Raw genomic sequence first — 27,739 nt, 5'->3', positions numbered from 1 at the left:
ACTGGAAGCGAATGACACCGGAAGCCGAACATTCAATTTACAAATGACCAAGCTCACTCTTACATTAAAAATAAGGTGGGAAGAGAAGAATAGTATTCTCTATGTTTTGTATAATAAAACAACGCAATTTAGTGTATTTATTGTATAAAACTGCATAGTACAGTACTGTACTTTTATGTATTGTACAATATTATATTATATTCTATATAGTATAGACTAGTAAAGACCGCAGCCTCAAGCGTCATTTGCTAGCACGGCTCTTGAGGCCAGGGGAGTGAGGTTTACTTGCACGGCTCTTACTAGCTCTTACTACTAGCTTATGTTACATGTATGTACTGTATGTAGCACAGTATGATATAGTACCACATGTATCGTATAATATCATATCATATATGGTATGGTAGTAAGGCTGCAGTTGTATACCTGTCCTGGTCGTGGTGTTGGAATGGGCTCTGGGTTAATCCAGTTCTCACAGCTCTTCTTCAGCTCTTTAAAGGGTCCGTTCATCACCTTAGTGATCTCCTCCAGACTGTACACACACACGGCTGACAGCTCCTCTCTTTCCCTACACAACAGAACACACACAAGATCAACAGAGAAATGAAAAGCAAAGAAAGGAAATGGTTCTGAAGAGATGAGATCAGCTCAGAAGTACAGGTCAGAGGCGAAACAGATGAAAGTACCACTGTGAGGTGAATATGCCATAGAAGTGTGTGCTGCTGGGGTCTCCAGGCTGGTGCTGTACAGTAAACACATCAGTCAGAACGTTAAAGCGCTGTCCACTTGCTCGATCTTCACACACCAGCTGAGCCTTCAGAAACGTCGTCCACCGCCTCTGCAGAGTCTTCATACCACCTACATCAGACTAGAAAACAGAGAGAGAGACCAAAATAGATCAGGTATGATATAAAATGGGTGATGAAACACAGACAGATGGCAAAGAATAGAGGAACTTTATGACTGATTAAATATGAACTCAAGTGGAACAGTACAATTACATAACATATCAACTGAGAGCAGAACTACTGTACAACAACATCCCCCTGAGACATCGCAAGCAAAGCCAGAAAAAGACTAGAGACAAGAAACATACTATGTCTAGTTCCTACCTTACAGACCCTGGCAACTCTGGGCACTTTGACTTTGGTGTAGAGGTCATACTCTTTAGCCACCTCAGTGAAGAAGAAGTAAATTTTGTCATCTTCACCAGCAGGATTGTTCTTCTCATCCTCTTGGATGAAGGCAGAACTGACAAACTCTGGATCTGAGTTCAGAAACAAGCAGGAGTCAAGAAGACTGTAGTTACAGCATAAACAATCTGAGTGTAAATTCTCATTAAATGTTGGCTTTAATGTGTAAATGTCTGTGTCTGGAATGATGGATGGATGGATGGATGAGTGTCTTACCACTAAGCCAGTTGATTGATTGCTCAGTCCGGATGCGTTCCTGCTCGATGCCCGTTGCCCTGGAAATGTCATACATTGTGCCAAGGAAGTTACTTGTGGCAGCAGTGTAAAGGATCCCTCCTGAAGAGAGAGAGAGAGAGAGAGAGAGAGAGAGAGAGAGAGAGAGAGAGAGAGAGAGAGAGAGAGAGAGAGAGAGCAGAAGGTGAAGAGTAAAACATTTAAAAAATACATTTTATTTATGTATTTATTTATTTACTTTATGAAGTAAAACTGCTTTATAAATACACTAAATAATGTATTGATGATGATCCAAATATGCAGAAAGGTTTAGTTTAAGTTTAGGGGAGAGAAAGCATCTCACATCCTCAATTGGAAAATATATTTATAAGAATATTTATAAGTTTTAATTTAGGGTTAGGGTTGGCGTATAATTAGCTTTACAGTGTACAAAACAATAGATGTCTACCGTATTATGCCCTCATTTAGATAGCTAAGTAAACGTGTGTTTCATACCTGCCATGACAGCGGTGTAATGCTGGCTGGGCTCAAAGGGGCATTTCCCCTTCCCTGTCTCCATCATCATGCTACCGTCATCATGTTTCTCCAGAGAGAATGAAGAGATGTTCTAAATGAGGCAGAGAACACAGACAAACGTAATAATTGTCTGTCCTTAAATTTAAAATAAATGAGCAAAAATGGGATGAAGAAAGGAGTAATAGAGAGAGAGGAGTACACAGGTCGCTTATATACCACATATAGCGCAGGTGGAAAGCTATCAATCATTCTAGGGTAAAAGGTTTATTGAAGGTCATCTGCCACAATACGTACACACAGCATATGTATACCCGCCATATTTTGCACCTTTTGACATTTCATCAATGGACACATTTCTATTTAACTGTCCTATGAATTAGTATGAGGATACTTGAGTCAGTGTAGTTGTGGAAACATGCACACTTACAATAAAACCACACTGGGGATCAAAGGCGAAGGTCCCACAGGCATATATGCGTCCATCTTCCAAAAACTCCAGCAGACGGACGTAGTTCTTGCAGTCATCCTGTGAGGGGCAGCAGAGTACAACATGACACTGTGAGACAAAACATTCTCATTTTCTGTTATTTTATTATATTACATACACTATTGTGCAAAAGTTTGAGGTCAGTACATTTTTTTGGGATACTTTTATTCATCAAGGAAGCATTCGTTTGATCAAAACTGACAGTAAAGCCATTTATAAGGTTACAAAAGATTTATTTTTGAAATCGTTCTTTTGAACTCTCTAATCATCAAAGCACAAATGTTTGACTGGATCGTGTGACTGGATTAAAGACTGCAGAATATATATATATATATATATATAGGTATAAAATACCAAGACCAATTTACAAATTTAAAGCTAATTAATTGAGATTTAACTACCAATTATAGTCAAAGCACAAGGTCACTTGCAGCTTTCATTTTAATTGATTATTTACTTTCATTAACCTATTTGATTATTTAAAGGTCCTATGACATGCTGCTTTTTGGATGCTTTTATATAGGCCTTAGTGGCCCCCTAATACTGTATCTGAAGTCTCTTTCCCGAAATGCAGCCTTGGTGCACAATTACAGCCACTACGAGCCAGTCCCACAATGAGCTTTCCTCAGGATGTGCCATTTCTGTGTCTGTAGCTTTAAATGCTAATGAGGTGGAGAGAGGCAGGGCAAGGTGGAGGGTGAGGGTATGGCCTTGACTAGCTTGCGGCCACGGTACCATGCGCTAATGTTTACAGTGGATGTATCGCAATGGCTCGTAGACACGCAGTCGTTCAAGCTTTCCAGTTTGACCCAGAATCTGATCCGGATGTAGAAACACCTGAAGAAGTTGCAACTCAGCGGCTACAGCAGGATGTCTCCGAATGGTTAGTTTAAAATATTGTGTCTGGATACGGTACTTTAGCTAACGAGCTACAGAGAAAATAAAATGAACCCACTGGTTCTTCAGAGGCTCAGATGAAGGAACTAAAAAAATACTTTTTTGTTCATTTGTACATCCAAACACTGAGCAACTGCCATGCTTCGCTCGTTTGCAAGCCATGATGTCTCTCAAGGAAAAAACAATATCGCGCTCACACGGTCGTAGCTCATTTTCTCATGGGCAGGCCAAATTCTCTGGGCGGACAAAGCAAAGAAAGGGGAGGTAACCTTTCCCCGTATGACGACATTTAGGGAAGATTCCAGATTGGCCCATCTGAGCTTTAATTTGCTCAAAGGCGGAGCAGGGTACCCAGGGCTTGGTTTACACCTATCGCCATTTCTAGCCTGGGGGACCATAGGCAGGCTAGGGGAACTCATATTAATGTTAAAAAATCTCATAAAGTGAAATTTTCATGCCATGGGACCTTTAATGGCCTATTATTATTATTCTAAAGTAGTGTTATAAATGTATCTTTTTCAAAGATTACAAACAACATTCTGGAAGTAAGAGCACTGATGCACATAGTTGTGAATGTGTCATGGTCGACTTTGAAACTGTCGCTGAGCAGAGCAAGAGAGTTTCTGTATCAATAACAGTGATTGGTAACCTGAACCCCACTGGGCTGTATCTGAGACCCCCAGACGTTTTCTACAGTGAGACCTCCCCCATTCTCTCCTTTAAAGGGCACAGTTACACGGTAATGATTGACATTTCACAGTAGGACAATTTATAAAGCACACATGAGATTTTCTTGCACAAATGCATGCTGATTGTATACGCCAGGCTGAAATTTGAATGAAAATCAGTTGGCTTGACTCGAAACGTTTCCATTTCAGGACTAGACAGACCATTAACTACATCAATGAAGATAAATGAGAGACCATTCTGTATCAATTCAGAGTTTTCCATGTGTTGCAATCTAACGTGAATGTTTTCAAGAAAAAAAGGTGTTTTCAAATGACCAGTCGCAGGTCTGCAGGGTCATTATGCTCACTCTTTCAGATCTTCCTATTCCGTTTCCTCTCTTTCTCCATTCTATCATGACATACCTTTTGTTTGCCAAATCACACCCTTTCTGACCCTCCCCCACTGGGGCCTCAGCCCACTTGTCAATCATCCACAGGCCCCTCCCCCCAACATCACAGCACTGAATGCTAACCACAAATAAGTGAGCTCATTAGCTCTCTCTCACACTCACTTGCTCCATGTGCCGGTCTCAGCTGAGAGAAAGACCGAGAATGACATGCACACAGGGAACCCTACTAAAGCCTGAATGTGTGCTCAGTATAGCTTTCTTTATTATTCAAAAGCTTTAATCATGAAGAAATTAATATTACTTTAGTAAAACAGATTTAAATTTATGTTCAGTACTCAAATAAGACTCGCTTTCTCTTGGTAACCCCCCTGTTTTTGGACACTTTCACTCACAGAATAAATGAATCTTTGCTGACTGTTAATTTGTGCATTTATACAGTGGCATCCGTAACTGAGAATATTTGCCTTGGGTAATGGTGTCAGGGGAAGTTTGATGACTGCCATTTCGGTCGGTTAAAACAAAGCAAAAGTGTTGAGCGCACCCTTAAGAATATTAAATAAAAAAAACACTAAGCAGGCAAATGATGGATTTTGGAATTAGGAGCTTTTCCAACCCTTTCACAAGATTCATATTTTTTGTTTGCTTGCTATTGAGCTCTTTACATCCACCCACCTAAAACACACACACACACACACACACACACACACACTAGGCTACATCATATGGGTTTACCTCGGTTTTCCCCTTAGCAACACACGATTTCCTCCTGTCTTCTGGAACACTCCATTCAATCTACATAGATATTGAGAGAGATAGATAGAGAGAGGGAGAGAGGGAGAGAGAGAGAGAGAGAGAGAGAGAGAGAGAGAGAGAGAGAGAGAGAGAGAGAGAGAGAGAGAGAGAGAGAGAGAGAGAGAGATCAGTATTTCAGATTCTTTCCTGGTTAAAAAGAAACTATGTCAGCCATGAATATGCAAACCATGTTCGGCCTGTAAAATGCAGAAGCTTATAACACGAGAGAATGTGAATTCAGTACCTGTAAATGTTATTTACTTGTTTAGCCATCACACATAACACATTCAGTCAGAATCCGAAATGTATAGCATTGGTGGTAATTTACACAAAAGGTACAGTTCTCACAAAAATGAAAATAATTTGAGTAAACCTGCAATGACATATTTTCCAAGATGTAAACTGACATCATATCATTTTTTTTTTTTTTTATTCAAATTGTGTTGAACAACGCAGGGCATTCAAATAAAAAAAGTTGAAGTGAAGTCACATTAGACTTTTCATGGCCAAAAAGCTCCATTCTCATTGTCAAATGTAGCGATGTATGAAGAACAGCTCACACAGAAGTCACTTTCAATTTGTTGGTCAGCGTGGCGAATTAATGTGACCCAACCACATCGTTCCAGATCGTGTGGATTCCTATCAATATCACTGGATTTCACCTGAAAAACTTGCTTAACAAAGATAAATGTGAACACACCTACAGTTAGACAATTCTCACTTATAGAGTTTGTCAGACTGTCCGTATTGGACTGTATGTTGTCCTGCTCTTTGCATAAACACATAACAAATATGAAAAAATAAATACAGAAAATATTACATATTGAAATTATATATAGTTTAAAGAGATAATGAAGTGATGTGAGATACACAAAACTAGCACAGTGCAGACACTTGTTGTCAGAGACAACAATCAAATGCACAGGTTATTATGAGAAATATCATCATTATACAAAAATATATGACCGCAGAATGCTGTATTCCAGAGAGCCATGTAAGAATATTGTATATTGAGCTTCTACACACTGCTATTTTAACATCTCTCACACCACTCAGTGGTCTTTCTACTCACATACAGTAATCAAATAATTTCAGACCAAATCAATATTTCATGTTCATTTAATTATTTATTTATTTGGAAAATTACACCCCTTTATGATACAGGACCTGACCACCTTATTTCTTTATTCAGTGAATTATTTAGATTTTATTTGACTGACTGTCTTTACATTGCCCTTTACATAGAAATGAGTTTAAAATCAATTTATGTATGTTCTCAATAAGCTGAAAAATATTTTAAAGAGAAATTCAAACCACAAAAATCTAAAAACTCTTTGCCTAGGGACAAGATCATTACTTTTTAGCACAGGAAAAGAGTTATCATGATTTCAGTGCTATGATCTCACCACAGTAGCTCTCCTTAATCTTATAGGCCTATCTAATATTACATGACACTTAAGTGAGTAATTTTGCTTCCAGACAGTGAACAGTGCAGATGGAGGTATGGCACTGTGCAAGCATGTCCTGGGCTCTGACACATTCTGTGTGCTCGAGGGTAAACGGACGTGAAGCTACATTACAGTGTGTGATGAATTTTGACTCTGATGACAGGAGACAGAGAGAGGTGACTGCTGGGGGAAATGGGAGTGCCGTCGCGGAGGGTTAATTTGGTTAGAGAGCTGCAGTAGCGACCAGGGATGAGATCATCTAATTTAGCTTGATGAAAAGCGGCGTTTGAATCCTGTTGGGCTGTCTGTTATGATGATTATATGCGAGTATGTTGGTGGCCAGTTGGATATTGTTATTTTTCCACTTCAATTAAATTTATTTTTATTAGCATTAAACAAACACCGCCGTCTCTCTTATCCTGTACAATTAGCATAAATGGTAACACTTGACAATAAGGTTAAATTTGTAAACATTACGCTACATGTTATACATTCGCTATCATGAGCTATCAACAGTAAATATATACTGCAGAATGTGACTCCAATCTTCCATACTCCAGTCCATATATTCTTTGGCAAATGCAAGGTGTTTATATATATATATATATATATATATATATATATATATATATTTATATATATACAGTGAGGAAAATAAGTATTTGAACACACTGCTCTTTTGCAAGTTCTCCCACTTAGAAATCATGGAGGGGTCTGAAATTGTCATCGTAGGTGCATGTCCACTGTGAGAGACATAATCTAAAAAAAAAAATCCAGAAATCACAATGTATGATTTTTTAACTATTTATTTGTATGATACAGCTGCAAATAAGTATTTGAACACCTGTCTATCAGCTAGAATTCTGACCCTCAAAGACCTGTTAGTCTGCCTTTAAAATGTCCACCTCCACTCCATTTATTATCCTAAATTAGATGCACCTGTTTGAGGTCGTTAGCTGCATAAAGACACCTGTCCACCCCATACAATCAGTAAGAATCCAACTACTAACATGGCCAAGACCAAAGAGCTGTCCAAAGACACTAGAGACAAAATTGTACACCTCCACAAGGCTGGAAAGGGCTACGGGGAAATTGCCAAGCAGCTTGGTGAAAAAAGGTCCACTGTTGGAGCAATCATTAGAAAATGGAAGAAGCTAAACATGACTGTCAATCTCCCTCGGACTGGGGCTCCATGCAAGATCTCACCTCGTGGGGTCTCAATGATCCTAAGAAAGGTGAGAAATCAGCCCAGAACTACACGGGAGGAGCTGGTCAATGACCTGAAAAGAGCTGGGACCACCGTTTCCAAGGTTACTGTTGGTAATACACTAAGACGTCATGGTTTGAAATCATACATGGCACGGAAGGTTCCCCTGCTTAAACCAGCACATGTCAAGGCCCGTCTTAAGTTTGCCAATGACCATTTGGATGATCCAGAGGAGTCATGGGAGAAAGTCATGTGGTCAGATGAGACCAAAATAGAACTTTTTGGTCATAATTCCACTAAACGTGTTTGGAGGAAGAAGAATGATGAGTACCATCCCAAGAACACCATCCCTACTGTGAAGCATGGGGGTGGTAGCATCATGCTTTGGGGGTGTTTTTCTGCACATGGGACAGGGCGACTGCACTGTATTAAGGAGAGGATGACCGGGGCCATGTATTGCGAGATTTTGGGGAACAACCTCCTTCCCTCAGTTAGAGCATTGAAGATGGGTCGAGGCTGGGTCTTCCAACATGACAATGACCCGAAGCACACAGCCAGGATAACCAAGGAGTGGCTCTGTAAGAAGCATATCAAGGTTCTGGCGTGGCCTAGCCAGTCTCCAGACATAAACCCAATAGAGAATCTTTGGAGGGAGCTCAAACTCCGTGTTTCTCAGCGACAGCCCAGAAACCTGACTGATCTAGAGATGATCTGTGTGGAGGAGTGGGCCAGAATCCCTCCTGCAGTGTGTGCAAACCTGGTGAAAAACTACAGGAAACGTTTGACCTCTGTAATTGCAAACAAAGGCTACTGTACCAAATATTAACATTGATTTTCTCAGGTGTTCAAATACTTATTTGCAGCTGTATCATACAAATAAATAGTTAAAAAATCATACATTGTGATTTCTGGATTTTTTTTTTTAGATTATGTCTCTCACAGTGGACATGCACTGAGAGTGTATATATAATCACCTTGCATTTGCCAAAGAATATAAGGACTAGAGTATGGAAGATTGGAGCTGCATTCTGCAGTCCGACAAGTCAAAATGTAACAACCTAGCATTGGATTGTGTCTGGTATGTTCGTAGGAGATGACTGGAGTGTTTTGATACCAAATGCATGCGTGTCTCTATTAAGCACAGCAGAGGAAACATAATGGACCAATACTTGGGAATCCTGCTGAACACAATGTAGCGAAGAATGGAGGATCTGTTAGGAGAGCAAATGTGTATTTACCACCACAATAACGATCCCAAACACACCGCACATGCAATAAAGTTGCACACAATGAAAGTGTTCATGCTCAGCATTTTGAAGTCTTTTAGTAGCCTCCTCAGTGCCCTGACCTTAAAGCCATTGAAAACTTTTAGGAAATTATAAACCTGAATTGTGCTAAGTCATACAGGTCTCCCAATGAAGCTACTTCTTAAGGAGTACTTAAGGAGGATTGGAAAGACGTTAAGCATGACACATGCACAAAGTTTAGTGAGTCAATATATTGTGCAAATATCCCCTCCGGACATATGTTAAGATTAGTATATGTAAATTAGCTGTATTTCTAGAAGATTTATTTATATGTAAATTAACAGTTTTGCAGGGATTGTGTACTTTTTATAGGTCAACCTGGAAGTTGGCATCACTTTGGTTTCCTCGATAAAAAGCCCACAGAATTTTTCTGTTGCCTTTTGCATTTTTGTCAAGCTGTGACATTCACTGCAAGAGAAAAGAGAGCTCACCAACTTCCTCTTTGATAGGTTAGCAGTATCCACGGCAATGATTGCATCACGCGCACCAAGGTAGAGCATCCCAGACACACGGTCCAACAGGAAGGTGCTGTAGTTATATATGCTTCTCAATTCAAGGGAACCCAGCTTAGAAATGTCTGCTGGGGAAAAAAAGAGAAGCATGGATTAAATATCAAAAGAATTATCACGGCAAGTTCCAGTAAATTAATTCATATAAGTCACACATATCAAAAATAAAAATAGACACTTTCTTCCTTGCATTCATGCACACACAGATTCATTCTAGGATAATGATATTTGCCACATCCTATACACTAGCCCATCCACAAACCTATTGGTATGATCAAGTTTAGAGCTAAATATGATTTCACCTCAAATAGTGAAGACACCTGAAGAAAAGTCAAGAAAAGTCTGAGGATATTTTCTTTCTTTTCAAGAACACCCAAGACTTATACACACATACTATATGAATGTCTGTTTAGCATCGGCGAGGATGAGTAATTCTGTTCAGATATGTATATTAGCATGTGGGTTGAGGCCCTGAAATTTTAATGCTGTTTAAGATGTGCCATATCTGATGCCCTGGGCAAATTTAATACAGCATATGCACTGCACTGCATTTAATCTGTTCTTCTTTATTTAAAATGTGAAACACTCATTTGCTCCATTACCCTAATCATAACCAAGTGTGTATTTAAGAGATTAGAGAAATATATATAGCCACAGCAAAAGAAAGAGGACAGCAGAGAACAGTCGAGGAAAGAGGACAGATCACACTAATCTTGTAGAGTGATATGAGTGTCAGAGGGACGAATCACAGTAAGTGACACTAAGAAACAAAAGTCTGATCTGTACGAGTTTGTTCTTGCCATGAAACCAACAGAAATGTTATGTATTAAATGAACGCTCATTTCTTGAGCAGTTCAGACTGTTAGTATCCAGTGTCCCATCTGTTTAATGTCCGAACTCATGAGACGACATTAAACACAGATTTGATGTGAAACAGAAAGGCTTTGGTATGTGTTTGCCTTTATATTTGTGCTTGTTTGTTCTGACTGCAGCGATTGGCTCTAGATCTGAGCACAAGTGATTAGATTAATCACTTGTAATCGCTCTTCTACCACTCTCATCTCAGTCAATCATCCTCCATTTCTTCTTCTTCTTTTATTTGCATGCATTCTGGCCTGAAATGTTTGGACAAAATTCTATCCCACACAAAAAAAAAATCCCCATGTATTAAAACCTATTCAAACCAAGACCAAACGTTGTTGTGATACATTTTTTAATTTGAATGAATGGAATATTACCCACGTATAGGCCATCATCGAGATTATTCCGATTATTTTTACGAAGAGGTGTTGTAATCTCTTTTTCATTGGCCAAACAATAAGATTAATAAGCAAACAATAAGAATGTTTTTATCATGTGCCCGAAGATGCTGCTGTTACATAATATACATGCTGTGATATGGTTGTTCAGGTTTTCTGAGTGTTTGCTTTAGCATTACTAGTTGGTTGATTACTGGCATTTCTCTTGAAATTCTCTAAACATTAGGCTTCTAACAGGATATCCTTTTCCCCATCATATCATACAAGTACACACATTTATCTTCTTAAGTCTTCCTAGCCTTTAATACAGCAAGATAATCACCTCCTTCTGAAGCTAATATCTGACAGCTGTCAAGCCAAATGTGTCCTGATATAATACCTCACTAATACTCTATAGCACACCAGCATGTGCTTTGTTTAACTGCACCACTTTACCAAACAACACCTTACATGCACATATGAGACTGACCATAACAAGCAACCATTTTTGTATGAAATGTTACTGTAAAACAGTAATTTGTATCCCTTTATATGTAAGAACCTCTGCAGACACAAATGCAAAAGGTCTTGTGTTATGCGATGAATGCCTCAGCATTTTTCTTTGTAGTCAGTCACCAAACCTGCTGTTCAACTTCAAAGTCAGTTTTAGAGTTCAGACTAACATACACACAGTTTGACAGGTGTATGATTGTTGTGTTTGGTTGACGGCCAGAGAAAAACTGCTGTCCTTTTCAAGGACGAATTGCTCACGTGAACCTGTTGAAATGCAAACAAAACAAAGATATATGGACATTGTTTCTACAGTTTACTTCAAACACAATGCGCACATAATGGATTGTTCAGGGCATGATTGGTTCTATTGGCATGATTGGGCTGATTGGATCTAGCTTACGGTTTTTCTAAATCCATTTGACACATTTCTCCAAACTTATGTCACTGCTCTCAAAACAGTTAACACAGTGATCTAAACACTTTGTAATTGTCCTAAGCAGATTATGTGTTTCATTCATTTTATACAAATTACAAATCACATCCATCATTTTCTCAAAACACTGTGCACAAAATTCTCAAATGTTTTCACAATAGTTCATACAGCCAACCAAAACGTTAATGTATTAGGAAAAGACAACTGCAACTCTATGCATTGGGTTTACACAAATAACAAAATGTATGTACCATTTTTCCAAACACAAACTTTCATATTTGAAATTATCAGTTGCATTTGTAAGTTTCTCGATTAGCCCCAAACTGATAACTGCTGAGTTATCTGCTGAGATAATACAAGGAAATGCAGAAGTCCTAATTGTTTACACATTTTTCTCAATTACAGTTATAAAAGGTGAAAAGAAAAAAAAGCAAAGAATAAGAACAACAGCAAGAATGAAAAGGGGAAAAGGAAGAGATGTTAGGAAGAGGTATAAGAGTTAGAAGTGGTGAAGTGGGTAGAGGAAGAGGCGTAATGATAGGGAGAAGTGGAAGAGGTAGAAAGAGATGAGGGGAAAGGAGGATATGGTGTAAGAAGAGGAGAAGGAGAAAGAAGAGTTGCGGAAGTAGCAAGAGGAGAAGGAGCTAGAAGAGTTGATGTAGCAGAAGGAGCAAGAAGAGTTGAGGATGTAGCAAGAGGAGAAGGAGAGTGAAAAGTTGAGGATGTAAGAAGACATGAAAGAGCAAGAAGAGTTGAGGATGTGTTAAGAGAAAGAGCAAAAAGAGTTGAGGATGTAGCAAGAGGAGAAGGAGCTAGACAAGTTGATGATGTAGCAAAAGGAGAAGGAGCAAGAAGAGTTGAGGGTGTAGCAAGAGGAGAAGGAGAGAGAAAAGTTGCGGATGTATTAAGAGAAGGAGCGAGAAGAGATGAGGATGTAGCAAGAGGAGGAGGAGAAATAAAAGTTGAGGATGTAGCAAGAGGAGAAGGAGCAAGAAGAGTTGAGGATGTTGTAAGAGGAGAAGGAGCAAGAAGAGTTGAGGATGTTGTAAGAGGAGAAGGAGCAAGAAGAGTTGAGGATGTAGCAAGAGGAGAAGGAGCAAGAATAGTCGAGTATGTTGCAAGAGGAGAAGGAGCATGAAGAGTTTAGGATGTTGCAAGAGGAGAAGGAGCAAGAAGAGTTGAGGATGTAGCAAAAGGAGAAGGAGCTGGAAGAGTTGAAGATGTGTTAAGAGAAGGAGCAAGAAGACTTGAGGATGTAGCAAGAGGAGAAGGAGCAAGAATAGTCGAGTATGTTGCAAGAGGAGAAGGAGCATGAAGAGTTGAGGATGTAGCAAAAAGAGAAGGAGCAAGAAGAGCTGAGGATGTGTTAAGAGAAGAAGGAGCAAGAAGAGTTGCAGATGTAGCAAGAGGAGAAGGAGCAAGAAGAGTCAAGGATGTTGCAAGAGGAGGAGGAGCATGAAGAGTTGAGGATGTAGCAAAAAGAGAAGGAGCATGAAGAGTTGAGGATGTAGCAAAAAGAGAAGGAGCAAGAAGAGCTGAGGATGTGTTAAGAGAAGAAGGAGCAAGAAGAGTTGCAGATGTAGCAAGAGGAGAAGGAGCAAGAAGAGTCAAGGATGTTGCAAGAGGAGGAGGAGCATGAAGAGTTGAGGATGTAGCAAAAAGAGAAGGAGCAAGAAGAGCTGAGGATGTGTTAAGAGGAGAAGGAGCAAGAAGAGTTGCAGATGTAGCAAGAGGAGAAGGAGCAAGAAGAGTTGAGGATGTTGTAAGAGGAGAAGGAGCAAGAAGAGTTGAGGATGTAGCAAGAGGAGAAGGAGCAAGAATAGTCGAGTATGTTGCAAGAGGAGAAGGAGCATAAAGAGTTTAGGATGTTGCAAGAGGAGAAGGAGCAAGAAGAGTTGAGGATGTAGCAAAAGGAGAAGGAGCTGGAAGAGTTGAAGATGTGTTAAGAGAAGGAGCAAGAAGACTTGAGGATGTAGCAAGAGGAGAAGGAGCAAGAATAGTCGAGTATGTTGCAAGAGGAGAAGGAGCATGAAGAGTTGAGGATGATGCAAAAAATATTTGATCATAATATTGATAGAGCAATTGATGTAAGTAAGTAAAAATATATGCACAGAATTGAGAAAATAGTATTTATGGAGATAAATTGTAGCCTATCTCAGGGCAAACATGTGAATGTTCACGGTGCATTTTATGCAAACAACTCTAATCGTAGTTGTAACTCTATATTTACATAAGGCATAATTGTCACTGCATATGCGTATGCAGCATGAGTCAAATACAATCTTCTGTTCGTGAACAGTTGTATTTCATTCATTAATCTGACTATGCATCCGTGCATTTAATTGCCATTGGCTCGTGTGACAGTAATATGGATCTTAGTAGTATTTTAAGTGATAATTGATTCTATAGCCGGCTTTCTCCGGCTCCCTGCACCGGGCGTAATGCGAAACCGGAAGTGTCTACGCGCACACTCGCTGATCCTGAATCCAAAATGGCGGCCACGTGCAACTAGTCCATACATGTTGTGATGTAGATGAAATTCTCTGGCCAGATGTATTTGAGAGACATGATCAATAAAGTTAATTGATTTAGGGAATGGAGTACATTATTTATTTTTATTTTTTGTAGGAAACTCATTCTTATATAACTCTTTAATGAACTTAATGATAAACATGTATTTTAAATCAAGTTTTTTTATTTTATTACAGAGAACACACTTGTAGTTTTGCTGTCAGTATCTAATTTTGCTAAATGCATCACTAGAGTAAAATGCTGTGCTTCATTATGTAGTAAAATTGAACTGTTTGGCCAAAATAAGAGTGTGTTCATTTTGCAGTGTTAATTGTTTTGAGAACAGCTTCATTCATTTGGAGAAATGTGTCAAATCGATTGAGAAAAACTGTAATTACACTATACAACATAGTGCTAAAATGATATAATGTGCTAAAATACATATTATAGTAACAATGATCTGAAACATATGTTCACCTAGTTGCTGTGTATGCATAACCCCATGCAGCACCCATAGATGGCGATTATTACTCTGCCAAAGTTGACAGTGACTGTAACTTTAGTCAACTTATTGCTAAAATAATGTGTATAGAACAAGAACTGTAAATCTAAATGGAATAAAACAAACCAATTCAAGACAATTCCAAGCGGTGGCGCCAAAAAATTATGTGTTTAAAATGGTTATGGAAAAATGGAAAAACCATGTTTAAATATACGTACACATGACTGCACATCAAATGAATAAAGAATATGTTTATTGTGATAATGAAAATAATAATAACAGCAGTAATTATTTAAATGTTATATTTATTGTTATTACAATGATCACAATAAACATATTCATCACTCATTTTTATAATAACAATAATAATAATAATAATAATATATAATACATGTAATAACATATACTATTGCAACATAGATAAATAAAAAGACCTGCTTTTATTTCAATATTCTTCTCATTGTCTCTTTTTCCATCGAACTCTCTTTCAATCTGTGCCTCACAACCTGCCAAAAACAAACTCCACCCTCTTCCATAATTTCTAGCTGTCATTCCCAATGAATGACACAGAGAAGCGGAAAGCGAATGATGGAGGCAGTAGATGGAAACAGACAAAGACACTTGCTTCAGGCAAGGTCCTGCTAAATGTCATTGTGGCACAGTCTATCCTCTCCCTCCAGGTCCTTCCAGAAATGTTTCCCCCCTGCTGCGCATACCGATGTGTTGTTGGTTCCTAGAGCTATAGACCATCTGCCCCCTATTCCCCCAAACCAAATGCCAATCAACTGTATGTCTGACCACTCATCTGTAAGGGAGTATGTGTTTGAGAGAGAATGACTGAGACAGACAGGTAAGACATATTTAGAAATGCTCAGCAGGAATTGATGCAAGAACAAATGTTCAAAATTCTCTTGCAGTCCACAGGGAAGTTGAAATGGTAAAATACAGAGCAATGGATCTTGTCACTAAGGCTCCAGTGCTGCACTGTCATAGGCTGATACAGCAGCAAAAGCCAACCTCCAGTCATTAATCATTCATTCAGTCTCAGTACATTAATCATGAATGACGAACGAGAGAGAAGGGGTAAAAAAGGGGGTAGAAGAGTGCAGGAGTGATTTGGTGTGTTTGGTCTCTCCTCATAACGCTCTGTAAAAAATAAAATAAAAAATAAAACAAATTCTCTTTTCCTGTCTTCTCATGCCCAAACTCCTAAAATCTTACTGATTTCCATCATTCCCTTTCCCTGCCATGCTGCACGGCCACACAGTGTGTTTAGTGGGCTGCATAAATGCTCTCTGATTGGCTCTGGCTGCTGAGGGATTTTGGGAATTGCCATTTTAGGAGGAGGGGGGTTCACTACTGCTGAATAATGTACTCTAAAACTGAATCTGTCAATCATAGAGAGAAACCCTGCAAGGAAAGAGAGAAAAGTTAAACAAATTAGCTCTGCAGTTTGTGGTGTTTAAAGCTCTCTTTTTTATGCACAAACATTAAATTTACATGGAATTTCAATAAAAATATTAAAACATTGATAAAAATTTCTAAAATATAGCTTACAGTGTTAATCTTACAGACACATCTAAATACCGCAACCCAGGCAGGAAAAAGTGCCTCTACCTATTTTTTTTTTTTTTTCAAAACTCCAAAAAACATATCTACAAGTAGGCTACTTTCAAATTGGTTTGGAAAGAAGTCGTTATCTTCTGCTTATTCACCAAGATAAAAATGAATAAATAATCAATGTAGGCTTTCTAATCACTACATACGCATATGAATGAAACTAACCAGGAAAACCCCTGCATTGCTCATACAAACAAATATTACTAACACTAAGTCATTCACCTGGTGTAATTTCCCAGCAGCCCTTCAACCTTGACTCATCCAAAATGACGATTCCTACTGTGGTTTCCTACAATGGGAATTTTCTGAAGCTTATCTGCTGTGTCAGGAGTGACAGAGAGAATAAAACGCTGAAGCCATTATTTATGATTTATTCCTCGTGATCGCTTCATGGTTACTGTGGAGACTGTAGATGCAGCTGACTGGATGAATTGATAAAGCAAATTCAGAGTCAGGGAGAGGAAGAGAGATGGATTGAGAGGAAAAGGGAGGGATACTTCTTGCTAAATGAATGCAATCCATTTTTTTCTTATGCAAAAAAACTGGTGTGACTTATTGCAAAGGTGGGGACAGCACACCAGACTTGGCTCTAAATGAGGTCACCGTGGATAATGGCTCGCTATATAATTCTGATCTCATGTTCTGTTTAGTTTAGTTTCTGCCGTGTCTGCATGAGTTCTTGTTAGTTTCTCTGACTACACATTAGTTATCATTCGGTTCAGCTGTTCCTGTTTAGTTCACTCTTTTAACCTGTGTATATAAACTTCCTGTTTTATTTTGTCTCGCTTACGGAAAGTGGTTGTATTTGCTAAATCTTCTTCAGTCTCCTAAGTTTCTATAATGTGAATTTAATGAAGTCTGTTTTTGTCTGATACTCCTTCGTTGTGCGCTTTGTACACAGCCAATGCGCTACAATTAGCTCATCCTTTAAAATATTGAGACGGTGAAGAAAGCAATATTGCACCACGCACTAGTCTAAATCGAAAATGGAAACAGATATTTAATATGGATGGATGGTTTGAAATAGAACAGATGCACATCAATCAAACATAAGAAACAGTTCCTCTGTCTCTTACTGAAAACATGTCAAGTTATATCAGGTAATGGAACATATAAAAACAGTTTTGCTTTGAATATGAGCTAGCTATAAGATATCATCTCTCATGCATCATTACAAAAGGCCTTGTATTTGGTAACATCATTGATCATGGATTTCCTTAGACAACAATGATGCAACTGACACTATGGGTCACAGGAAATACTTTATATTCATTCACTCAAGTAACTCACAAACACATATCATTATTTTCCTGGGGTTAAAAGGCAGATTATTCATACAGCTCAGGTTTAACAGTACGTCAAGAGTTTTTTTTTTCCATAGCACATCACCACAGAGTGTTAGGTTTATGTGATTAAATGTGTGTATCTATGAACTTGCTTCTCTACTATAGAGACTTTGAGTGTGATTGTTGTGGACAGGTTATATGACAACAGTCTGGTAGTGGGTTGTGTAGATATACACTCGCTTTATCTCACTATCTGTCTCTCTCACTTCATGTCAGATCACATTATTGTTACTTCTCACCTGTCAACAACTATACAATGTAAATTGATTGTGTAGTTCACTGCAACCATTTACAGACGGTTTTGCATGTTGTTATAACCGAGACACACTAAATTGTGACTTACAAAGTAGCATTTCATCTAGTCTTTATTAATATTTTCTGATATACAATACAATTTGATTTAAAAGTTTGGGATTGGTAAGATTTTTTTAATGTTTTTGAAAGAAGACTATTATGCTCACCAAGGCTTTTTATTTTATTAAAAATACAGTAAAAACAGTACTATTGTGAAATTAAATTAAAATGTAAATAACTTTTCTATTCTAATTTGTTTTCAAATGTAATTTATTTCTGTGATGGCAAAGTACAATTTTCAGCATCATTACTCTAGTCTTTAGTGTCACATGCTGCTCAAGAAATGTATTAATATATTTATCAATGTTGAAAACAGCTGTGCTGCTTAATATTTTTGTGTAAACCGTGATAGTGTATTTTCAAGATTTTTTAATGAATATAATATTCAAAAGAACAGCATTTATTTGAAATCTAAATCTTTTGTAATGTTATAAATGTATCTTTTAAAATATTTTTGTATAATACATATTTGAAATAATACAAATTTGAAACATTATAAATCACTTATGATCAATTTAATGCATCACTGCTGAATAAAACTATAATCACAATTTAGTTTAGGGTCTAATTCTCACTATTAACTATTAACTATGATAATAAACTCCTAATTACTGCTTATTAAAAGTTAGTAAGGTAGTTGTTAAGTTTAGGTATTGGGTATGATTAAGGGATGTAGAATATGGTCATGCAGAATAAGTTATTAATATGTGCTTTATAAGTACTAATAAACAGCCAATATCCTAGTAATATGCATGCTAAGAAGCAACTATAATAGTGAGAATTGGGCCCTAAACTAAAGTGTTACCGAAACTTTTAATTTATAAAAAAAATCACTGAAAAGATAAACAAACTTTTGAACGGTAGATTAACTCTACGTCCTCTTTACAAGACTGGTTTCTACCTCTCTGATTCTTTTATTCAAAGCGACTTACAGTATATTCAGGAGATATTTTATCAGGCTATTTAACCCATGATCCTGGCATTGCTAATGCTAAGTTATGCTAACTTAGCTAGGCAAAACACTCAAGAGAAAGACCTCCAAATGAGGTCTGACTTGACCACACACAAGGGTCTATTTGACATAATCTGTAATGACAGGTGGCCCGGAGGGGAGACTGTAAAAAAAATTCAGGGTTAACTTGATTCGACTGCAGTCAGGCTGTTTAGAGTGAATTTCTCAGGCCACACATTAACAAATAGAGAAAGAGAGGAAGTAAACTGCAAACACTCTAGTCACCTGAGAGTCAGAAGCTATACAGAAAAAAAAAAAAAAAAGAAAAAAACTTGACCAGCTGCATCAAGGAGAACAATAACCTTAAGTATTCAGTACTTCCAACTAGGGCTTGACAGTATTATATTGTGTATCTAGGGAGAGAGACAACACACGTGTGTGTGTGTGTGTGTGTGTGTGTGTGTGTGTGTGTGTGTGTGTGTGTGTGTGTGTGTGTGCGTGCGTGTGTGTGTTCCTTTATATGAACCAATATAACAACATATACAATACGATATGATTATGCAAATGAATCATTTCAATGTGAATCAGTGAAAATGAATCAGCATTTGATTACTATAAGTTTAAACAACTCAAACAACTTCCACTTCGCATCTCTGTCTTAACACACTCATACTCACAAGTCGGACGATTGATCATAAAACTAATCTAATGACACTATTTAGAAATAGCAATTTTATATCTTCGGGAAAATCCCCGAATACTGTGAATATCTGATATACAGTCTCTCCCAGCCCTTTTTCCATTGTTTAAAATCTCTGTTTTGTTTCAATTAAACTTCATATTTTGAACAATCATCTTATCATCTTTCATCCTTCCTTTCTCTAGTTCTCATCAGTCACTATACGGAATGGTTCATATCTCTGTCAAACCTGCTCTTTCAACCCACCCACATACACACGCGCACTCAGAACAACAGAACACAGCTGGCGGATAGACGTTCACCAGCTGCACATACAGTATGGCCGCTGCTGTGTCTGCTGCGCAGTTTGACAATAGAAGGTCACATTGTGTTGTATTCTATTGTTATGTTAATTGTAATTAGCGTGTAGACTAACCCTAACCTAATTCCTAATTCTAACCTTTTTTTAAAATTAAAAATAGATAATTTAGGGTCTATATGAACCATTTTCCATTCCAAAAGAATAGCTATGTCAAAAACAGTGTTCCGTTTTGTTTGTTTGGAATGGTTTTGGATAGTTCAATAAAAATTAAAATACAAGTGTAAGGTTTAGTAAATAATTTACGTAATATTTGTGCACACATATCATTTTTAGGTTAAACCATTGTTAAATTTAGTTGATCTTTAAGTTGATCTAGCTGATATCATATAAACACACACATACTCACAGATTTATGCAGCAAACAGATACATTTGACTTAATAAAGAGTATTGTCCTTTGTAGATTAATACAAGTATAATACCAGTAAAGTTTGACATTGTAGGGACATTTTTTGGTCCCCATGAGGTAACAAGCTTATAAATAATACAGAATTATCTTTTTTGAAAATCTAAAATAGTAGAATGTTTTCTGTAGGGGGATACAATATACAGTTTGTACAGAATAAAAACCATTACGTCTATGGAATGTCCCCATAAAACATGGAAACCCAACGTTTGTGTGTGTTTGACATTAGCTAACTGCTTGCATTGTTACACAGAATTGCATTGTGTGTTTGGTGATTGATGGTAGAGGTCAGTCACTGATCAACATCCTGTTCACAACAGAGCGTGTGTGCGTGACAGTCGCAGAGAAAAGCAGGCACAAATCAGGCATGCATGTCCTGGGCCTAAAAGGTTGCATTGTCTTCTAGTGATCCTTCCATTCTTCAAATGCTTCCATTGGACTAGTTATTTGTCACATTTCATTAATCATGTATTTTTAGTCGTTGTCGATTAGCTTTATTTCATTTAAAGTAACATCTAGCACACTAATTGCAAAGACAGTAGTAGGCTATATTAAAGTACAACAGTGATTATAATATGTATGATTTTATTTACATTATTTATCCATGCTTAATGTGCAGAAACTATAAAAAACTGTAAATAAGCCTTTTGTATATTGACTTCCTGAAGGGTGTAAGGACTGTGACTCAGTGACACATTCAGCATTGTTCTGTTTGTTTATCACTGGACATGACTGCCCATTTGTCCAGCCAATAGCAGATGGACAGAGTGTTTGGGATCATTATTTTTGCAATAGCATTTCGGTGCAGCCAGTGCCAGACCAATTCTCATCTAAACCATCTGATGTCTTGTCATTTACCACATTCTACAAATACACAAGATGTTATTGCCTATAACATTGCTGTCTCACAAACACTTATTCCAGTATTGTCCACTGTAAACTGATACGGTCTGACAAATTTTCACATAGATGTTCTCAACATTTCTCGTTTCGTAATGCATGTACACAGAAATATCACACTAAAGCTTTTTATGTTCCGGTTTCTAAGAAACCATCATTTGCAAGTGTTGAGAACATCACACGTGGACAGAAACAATAGCAAATGCTCATACAAAGAACTTGCTTGTTCACCATCCACAAAGTAAACTAAGGATCCTTGCTAAATAATTAATTAATATTTGCTTTAAAGTTTCAATTTGATTTTAATATGATTCGTAGCCAAATTACACAATATGTCCTGACATTTGAAATTTGATCGCAATTTGGTTTGGTTTGATTATTTTGCTAAGTTTCACAATTTTTTAATCACAAATGTAAGGACAAGAATAGTATTTTGGATAATAAAATTAATTTGTAACACACTGGGTATGTAATAACTGTTATTGATTATCAAAATTCAATGGATTTTCAGCAGCAGCATAAAAGTATTTTCACATTCCACCAACAGCAGCCACTAAACACTGATCTATGCTAAAGCTAAGATCGACTCTATATGCTTTCTTTGGCTTAGTGCTGGAGTCTTCAAAAGCTCAGCGCTTTGGCTTTGAGTGAAGCTCTTTGAAAGAGTCTTCAACAGAGACAGTTAGCAGCTCCTCCAGAGAACTGAGATTACAAGACTTTAGACATGGGAAGAAACGGGACTAGAGGACTGAGGACATCAGTCAGCAGACAGACAACAAAACAAACCCAGTATTTTAACAAGTATTTTTGAGGAAGAAGTTGGGTATTCAGTGTTTCCAGACCTTTTTGTCTAATGTACTCCCACAAACAAATCAGATAGGACCCCTTCATCAAAACCAAACCAGAAACCTGTTCCTTTGAAAACACATTATAGTGCATATTTAATTTGATTATCATTAATATTCTTAAAATGCCATAACAATGATTCACTTTTACAATAAAACAGTGCTGGTGAAAAACAAACTTGACGAGTAGCTTTCCTGAAACTTATTTTATCTTCCTTATTTTATCTAATCTTTTGACTATTTGTCCTAATATTTTTTTATTTTATTTTAAAGGGATGGTTCGGAGTAAAATCAACCTAGGGTCCTTTGCACCATGACCTTGAGCCAAACCCACCCCCATTCATTTATTTAAATAACACTTGCCTGACGGCTCATGCTACTGCTAACCCGGACGTCGACGTCACTTCAGTGGTTTGGGAAAAGCACGTAAAAGTACATAACCTATTTGTACTACTGTAGAAGTTTGGTACCATTCCGGGCATTATTAGTGGGGTAATTTACGAGATACATCATAGGATCCATTAGCGCCTGCACTAAGGCTGATATCTCTAAATAAGCTCTAACTTAAATAATGTTCAACCAAGGGAAAAAAGGCTTCTGGGGGGGGTGTTTGGCTCAAGGTCATGGTGCAAGGGACCCTAGGTTGATTTTAATCTGAACCATCCCTTTAAGTTTTTTATACATTTAATAATGCAGACCGAAATCTCTACCCCCTGAAACCTGTTTTAGCACCTTGTGCAGTGAATGTCCCCCTAGTTGATAATCCTTGCTTTTTATATTTCTGTTTTGTCTTATTTCTCTCCACACTGGTCTGTTTAGAGAATATGATAAGAGCGTGGGGCCGTCACTAATCGCACTTGCCCTAAATTCGCTCCTGCTCAAGAGGATTACAGAGAAGCGTGGAACCAAAGCTCAACTTAAAGCACTTGAACAGCAAAAACTAGCACAGTCTTGATCATTCTTTAAGTACTGAGTTATCTTTGCAGATTATCAGTTTTTTTTTTTTTTTTTTCATAGATTAGAAGCATCTGGAGTGAATTCACCAAGCATTGTGCATCTTTTGTGCAAAAACTACCCGCTATTCAGTTTTAACACTTCAGCTGATATTTTTATTATGAGTGCACGTAAATCAACTACCATCCTCTTGGTTGTACTCATTTAGAAGTCAAAATGTGTAGCCTAATCCTTACGAAAAAGTACTGTGGGAGTACAATGGTACAGTGATCAGATGCTTTACATCATTGAATATGACTGTCATTTTCATATCATGGTATTATCACATACCATGGTACTCCAAGGTAGTTCAAAGAACAGAATGGCATTATTATGGTACATGCTAAAAAAAAGTATTATCATGGTGTATGCCAAACAACAATGTTATTATAATCATGTGTCTAAAAACATAATATTGCCATGGTACATGTCCAAAAACCACTGTATCATGCTAAGCATTGATACAAAAAAGTGGTATTATTATATTACATGTCCAGGCAACAATGGTATTATGAATACCAAAAAATGTCAAATTTTTGGTTTGACATTTTGAGATCAACAATGGTATTGTGAATGTTAAAAAAACATGTCCAAAGAAGCATGATATTACGATGGTACCATGTCCAAAAAGGAAAGTATTACCATGGTAACTTTGACATTGTATTGTTGTGATACATGCCAAACAACAATGGCACTATGTCCGAAAACATAGATTTATCAGTATACATTTCCAAAAATATGGTATTTTTATGGTACATGTGGTATTATTATGGTACATGTCCACAGAACAATGGTATTATGATCATATGTCCAAAAAACATAATGTTTCTAATGTTTCTCCAATGATTCGTCAACGATTATATATGTCAAAAAGCCAATGTATAATGCTACTGGAACATCTCCAAAAATATCAATCAAAGCTAAAATATGATCTACATTTACATTTAGTCATTTAGCAGACGCCTTTGTCCAAAGCGACTTACAAATGAGGACTAAATTAAGCAAGTCATCGTGAAGAGGCTGAAACAACGCAAGGAGTGCTCAAAATATGCACATCTACTTCCATTCAGCTCTAGGTCAGTGAGCCAATGAAAACATAAAAAAATTTGTTATTTAAAGCAGCTGAACTGACGCTTGAGCTCTTGACTGTGATAATGACTAATGGACTTGTGGTACTATCACATTATTAATCTAATGCAAATTATAAGAATATGTAATGCATGAATCTTCATCAACCTTTTTCACAATCCCCTCACCACTATATAATTCTGGACACATCTCCAGCACAAACAAGCAAAGTGCTTGGCTCTTCTATGACCTGATTAGGACATTGATCCATAAGCACAGAGTGTCATTAGGTCATCGGGTCAGTTTTAAAGCCGTTCTTGGTTCTTAAGACTGTGCATAGGCTTTTAATCTCACTAAATGCTGGAAGCACCAAACACAATCTTTAGTCAGTCTTGAACGCATGTGTCTGCCCGTCTGTCTGTGTATCTTTTTACCTGCCAATCTGTTTCCATTTATCTGCTAAATACAGATGGTGGAGTGGAACGACGATGATTTCCAAAGAGAAAAACGTGACATGATCACACAGCAGATGGAGCGATCCATGCATGTCAATCTACACGTCTTCCTCAAAGGGGTGAGTTCAGAGTTCAAAGGGTTGTTGCCATGGATTCAGCTTTCCAATGTTACAATGTTTCTCCAATCATCAATGTAAACAGTTACTGTAGCAGATACAGTACTAAACGTTTAGCTCAATGCTCACTGACAGTTTCTTAAACAGTGCTTTCAATTCCATTTAGAAAAAAAGAAACGTCAGGGGAAGAGAGAGAAAATAAGAGAAGCTGAATCTCAATGTGCATAATTATAATTCTTGCTAAAAGTAGGCCTATACAGAACTGGCGATGCTAAATGTGTACTCTTACTTACACTACTTCTCAAAACCTCTGGATACGGCTAATCATTCTTTATTGCTACTAACTTCCAAATTTTTATAAAAAGAGTAAATACACAATTCCTCATAATTCCTATACTTCCATTATTCCACTGGAACATTGTATGAAAATAAAGAAAAGTGTGTATTGACTAAAACTTATATTTGAAAATCATCAAATTTGTAAATGCCCTAGACCAGGTGTAAATGCCCTCCGATGCGCTTTCGAGACAGATTTAATTCCGATCGCTCAAACCACTTCAGGAGACGCATTCCAGATGAAACTGGACAAGTGTAAATGCATCTGGTTGTTGAAACCACATATGTAAATTTTACTCCTCCCAAAATGTTAAAAAATAAACGTGTGAGAGCGTTATAGGCTATATGGTCACTTCAGACTGTGGAATTCGTTACCTCAATCTGTCAGGTTGTCTTCTTCTTTATATGTATTTAAGTCAGCACTGAAAACACATCTTTTCTCTCAGGCCTATTCATAATTGTGGATATGTAGCCTTAGTGAGTTAAATTTTTTACTATGTAATTTGTACGACTTTTGTTTTTATTGTTTTTTGTGTTTTTATTGTGTTTCTGTGAAGCACCTTGGTCAGCAGAAATGCTGTTTTAAGGTGCTATATAAATAAAAGTGACCTTGACCTTGACCTTGACATAACGTTATTGCCAGATATGACGGTGCTACCGCAACATGCATCACCGCAGATGAATTTATGTGTATCTCTTTAACAAGTCAACGTGCAAACTGCCGCAAATGAAACAGAATGTAAGTCGCAGATGCTCAAAACACAATCATCTTTGAGTAGTGAGACTAAATGATCTTACCAGTGCTGATGCCGCTCTCTCTCTCCTATTGCAGTCTTTGATCTTGTATTTAGCTGATAATAAATAAAAGGAGCTCATATCTGTTGCTTTCGCTGATGTGTACTTTGCAGATAGTGGTTTTAACAAATCAGATAGCTACCCGATCAGTAAAAACACATGAAATGAGAAATGACCAGGTGTAAACAGGCCCTTAGATGTTCAACATGTTACAGTTTGAGACACATTAACTGAAATCTGGCATCCTATGTAGTATGGATAGTATGCAAATTGGAATGCAGTAAATAAAGCCATTGGGACAGTCATAATATCACATGCATCTCCCCCACAGAGAAGTGAACATTTCAAAAATTGGTTTTCTGAGCCTCGTCGTTTAAATTCACTATGGGCCATTTGTGGCGCATAATCTCTCATGAAAGTCTCAAAAGACAAGCTTTCATCCTGCAGCTCTCATAAGTCATCCTCTTCCCCCAGTGCCCAGAGCGCTGGATATATTCGATTGAGGATTATCATTGTGCGATTTACCACATAAGAACTGGATATGAAAAGACAAAGGTGATAGAAATAATGCTGCTAAATGCAAACATACAGTGTGGTATATACAAACATCTGAAACCACTCATGAAAATGCTTCTATTAAGTATTTTTTTCTAATCTAATACATTTTTATAACGTAATATATTAGAAATATATATGTATAATGTATCTTATAATGTATTAACTTATATATTACCATAACAATTCGAGTGAAAAGTAAAAAATTCAGTTTGTTCCATATTTACTTTAATGACTTGAGCACTCAAGCTGCATGAACTCCACACATGTGTGTGAAACCTGATGACAATGTTCTCCACTATGACTGAAGATGATCCAAAGAGCATCAACGACCACTAAACATTTAGTTTTTCAACAAAAAAAAACACTAAACATCTTTTTTCAGAAAGTGCACCTATAAGTGAAGTTTGATGTAGAATCGTTGTCTCAACTTAGTTTTGTCAATTTCATTGGAGGGTTGAACACATATCATAAAGAGCAGGAAACACAAAGCGCCTGTGGGGTTTCTAATCATTTCCGCCATCCGTATTAAATATTAACCTGCATGTGTTTTGCCCACCATCTTGAAATCAATGAGGAGAGTATTTCACAAATGTGCACGCACACAGATAGCAGATGGTTTAGTGATGACTCCGCTTCATGATCAGAATCCAAACTCTCTTCTCTCTTCCCCAAAATCCTCTGCTCTGTCTCTCTCTCTCTTTATTTCTATCTGCCTCCCTCTGCTTTCACTCTTTGGATGACATACTGAAAGCCACTTGGCTAAAACTGAATTCTCATTTCCGGATACTTGTGCTCTACTTGGCACAAGAGTGAGATTATATAAAACTCTTTTCCTCTCCTCCATCCTTGTCTAATCACATTAATCATTGATCAGATGACCTCTGACCTCTCTTTATTGAATTAGACAGAGTATGTGTAGGTTTGCTTCACTAAATGGGCATGTAGGCTCATGCACTATGGCTCACAAAAGTGAAATTCTCAAAAAGAGAAAAATAATGGTGAGGAGAGAGAGATAGAAAGAACTCAAAGGGAGAGAGAAGACATTATCGCTTTGGCGTATCCATCCCCGGAGT

General features: G+C 37.5%; 1 protein-coding gene across 3 annotated transcripts in view; it reads right to left on the bottom strand.

Moving 5' to 3' along the window:
- The window catches only part of sema4f (sema domain, immunoglobulin domain (Ig), transmembrane domain (TM) and short cytoplasmic domain, (semaphorin) 4F), an 80,934-nt gene that overhangs the window by 5,690 nt on the left and 47,505 nt on the right, over nt 1–27,739 (bottom strand). For 2 of the 3 annotated variants that reach the window (XM_084109126.1, XM_084109128.1), the window contains exons 2-9: nt 9,588–9,736; nt 5,135–5,194; nt 2,368–2,466; nt 1,920–2,031; nt 1,407–1,526; nt 1,110–1,264; nt 684–865; nt 424–565 (exon numbers count right to left, since the gene is read on the bottom strand). In XM_084109126.1, coding sequence (XP_083965252.1) covers nt 424–565; nt 684–865; nt 1,110–1,264; nt 1,407–1,526; nt 1,920–2,031; nt 2,368–2,466; nt 5,135–5,194; nt 9,588–9,736 — 1,019 coding nt within the window. The remainder of the gene's footprint in view (nt 1–423; nt 566–683; nt 866–1,109; nt 1,265–1,406; nt 1,527–1,919; nt 2,032–2,367; nt 2,467–5,134; nt 5,195–9,587; nt 9,737–27,739) is intronic. The other variant, XM_084109127.1, reaches the window with a different exon arrangement.

Source organism: Abramis brama (genome assembly GCF_963993115.1).
Source record: "Abramis brama genome assembly, chromosome: 3".
Classification (NCBI taxonomy): domain Eukaryota; kingdom Metazoa; phylum Chordata; class Actinopteri; order Cypriniformes; family Leuciscidae; genus Abramis; species Abramis brama.
Note: the sequence above shows the minus strand (reverse complement) of the source record. Positions and strands in the feature narration are given on the sequence as shown.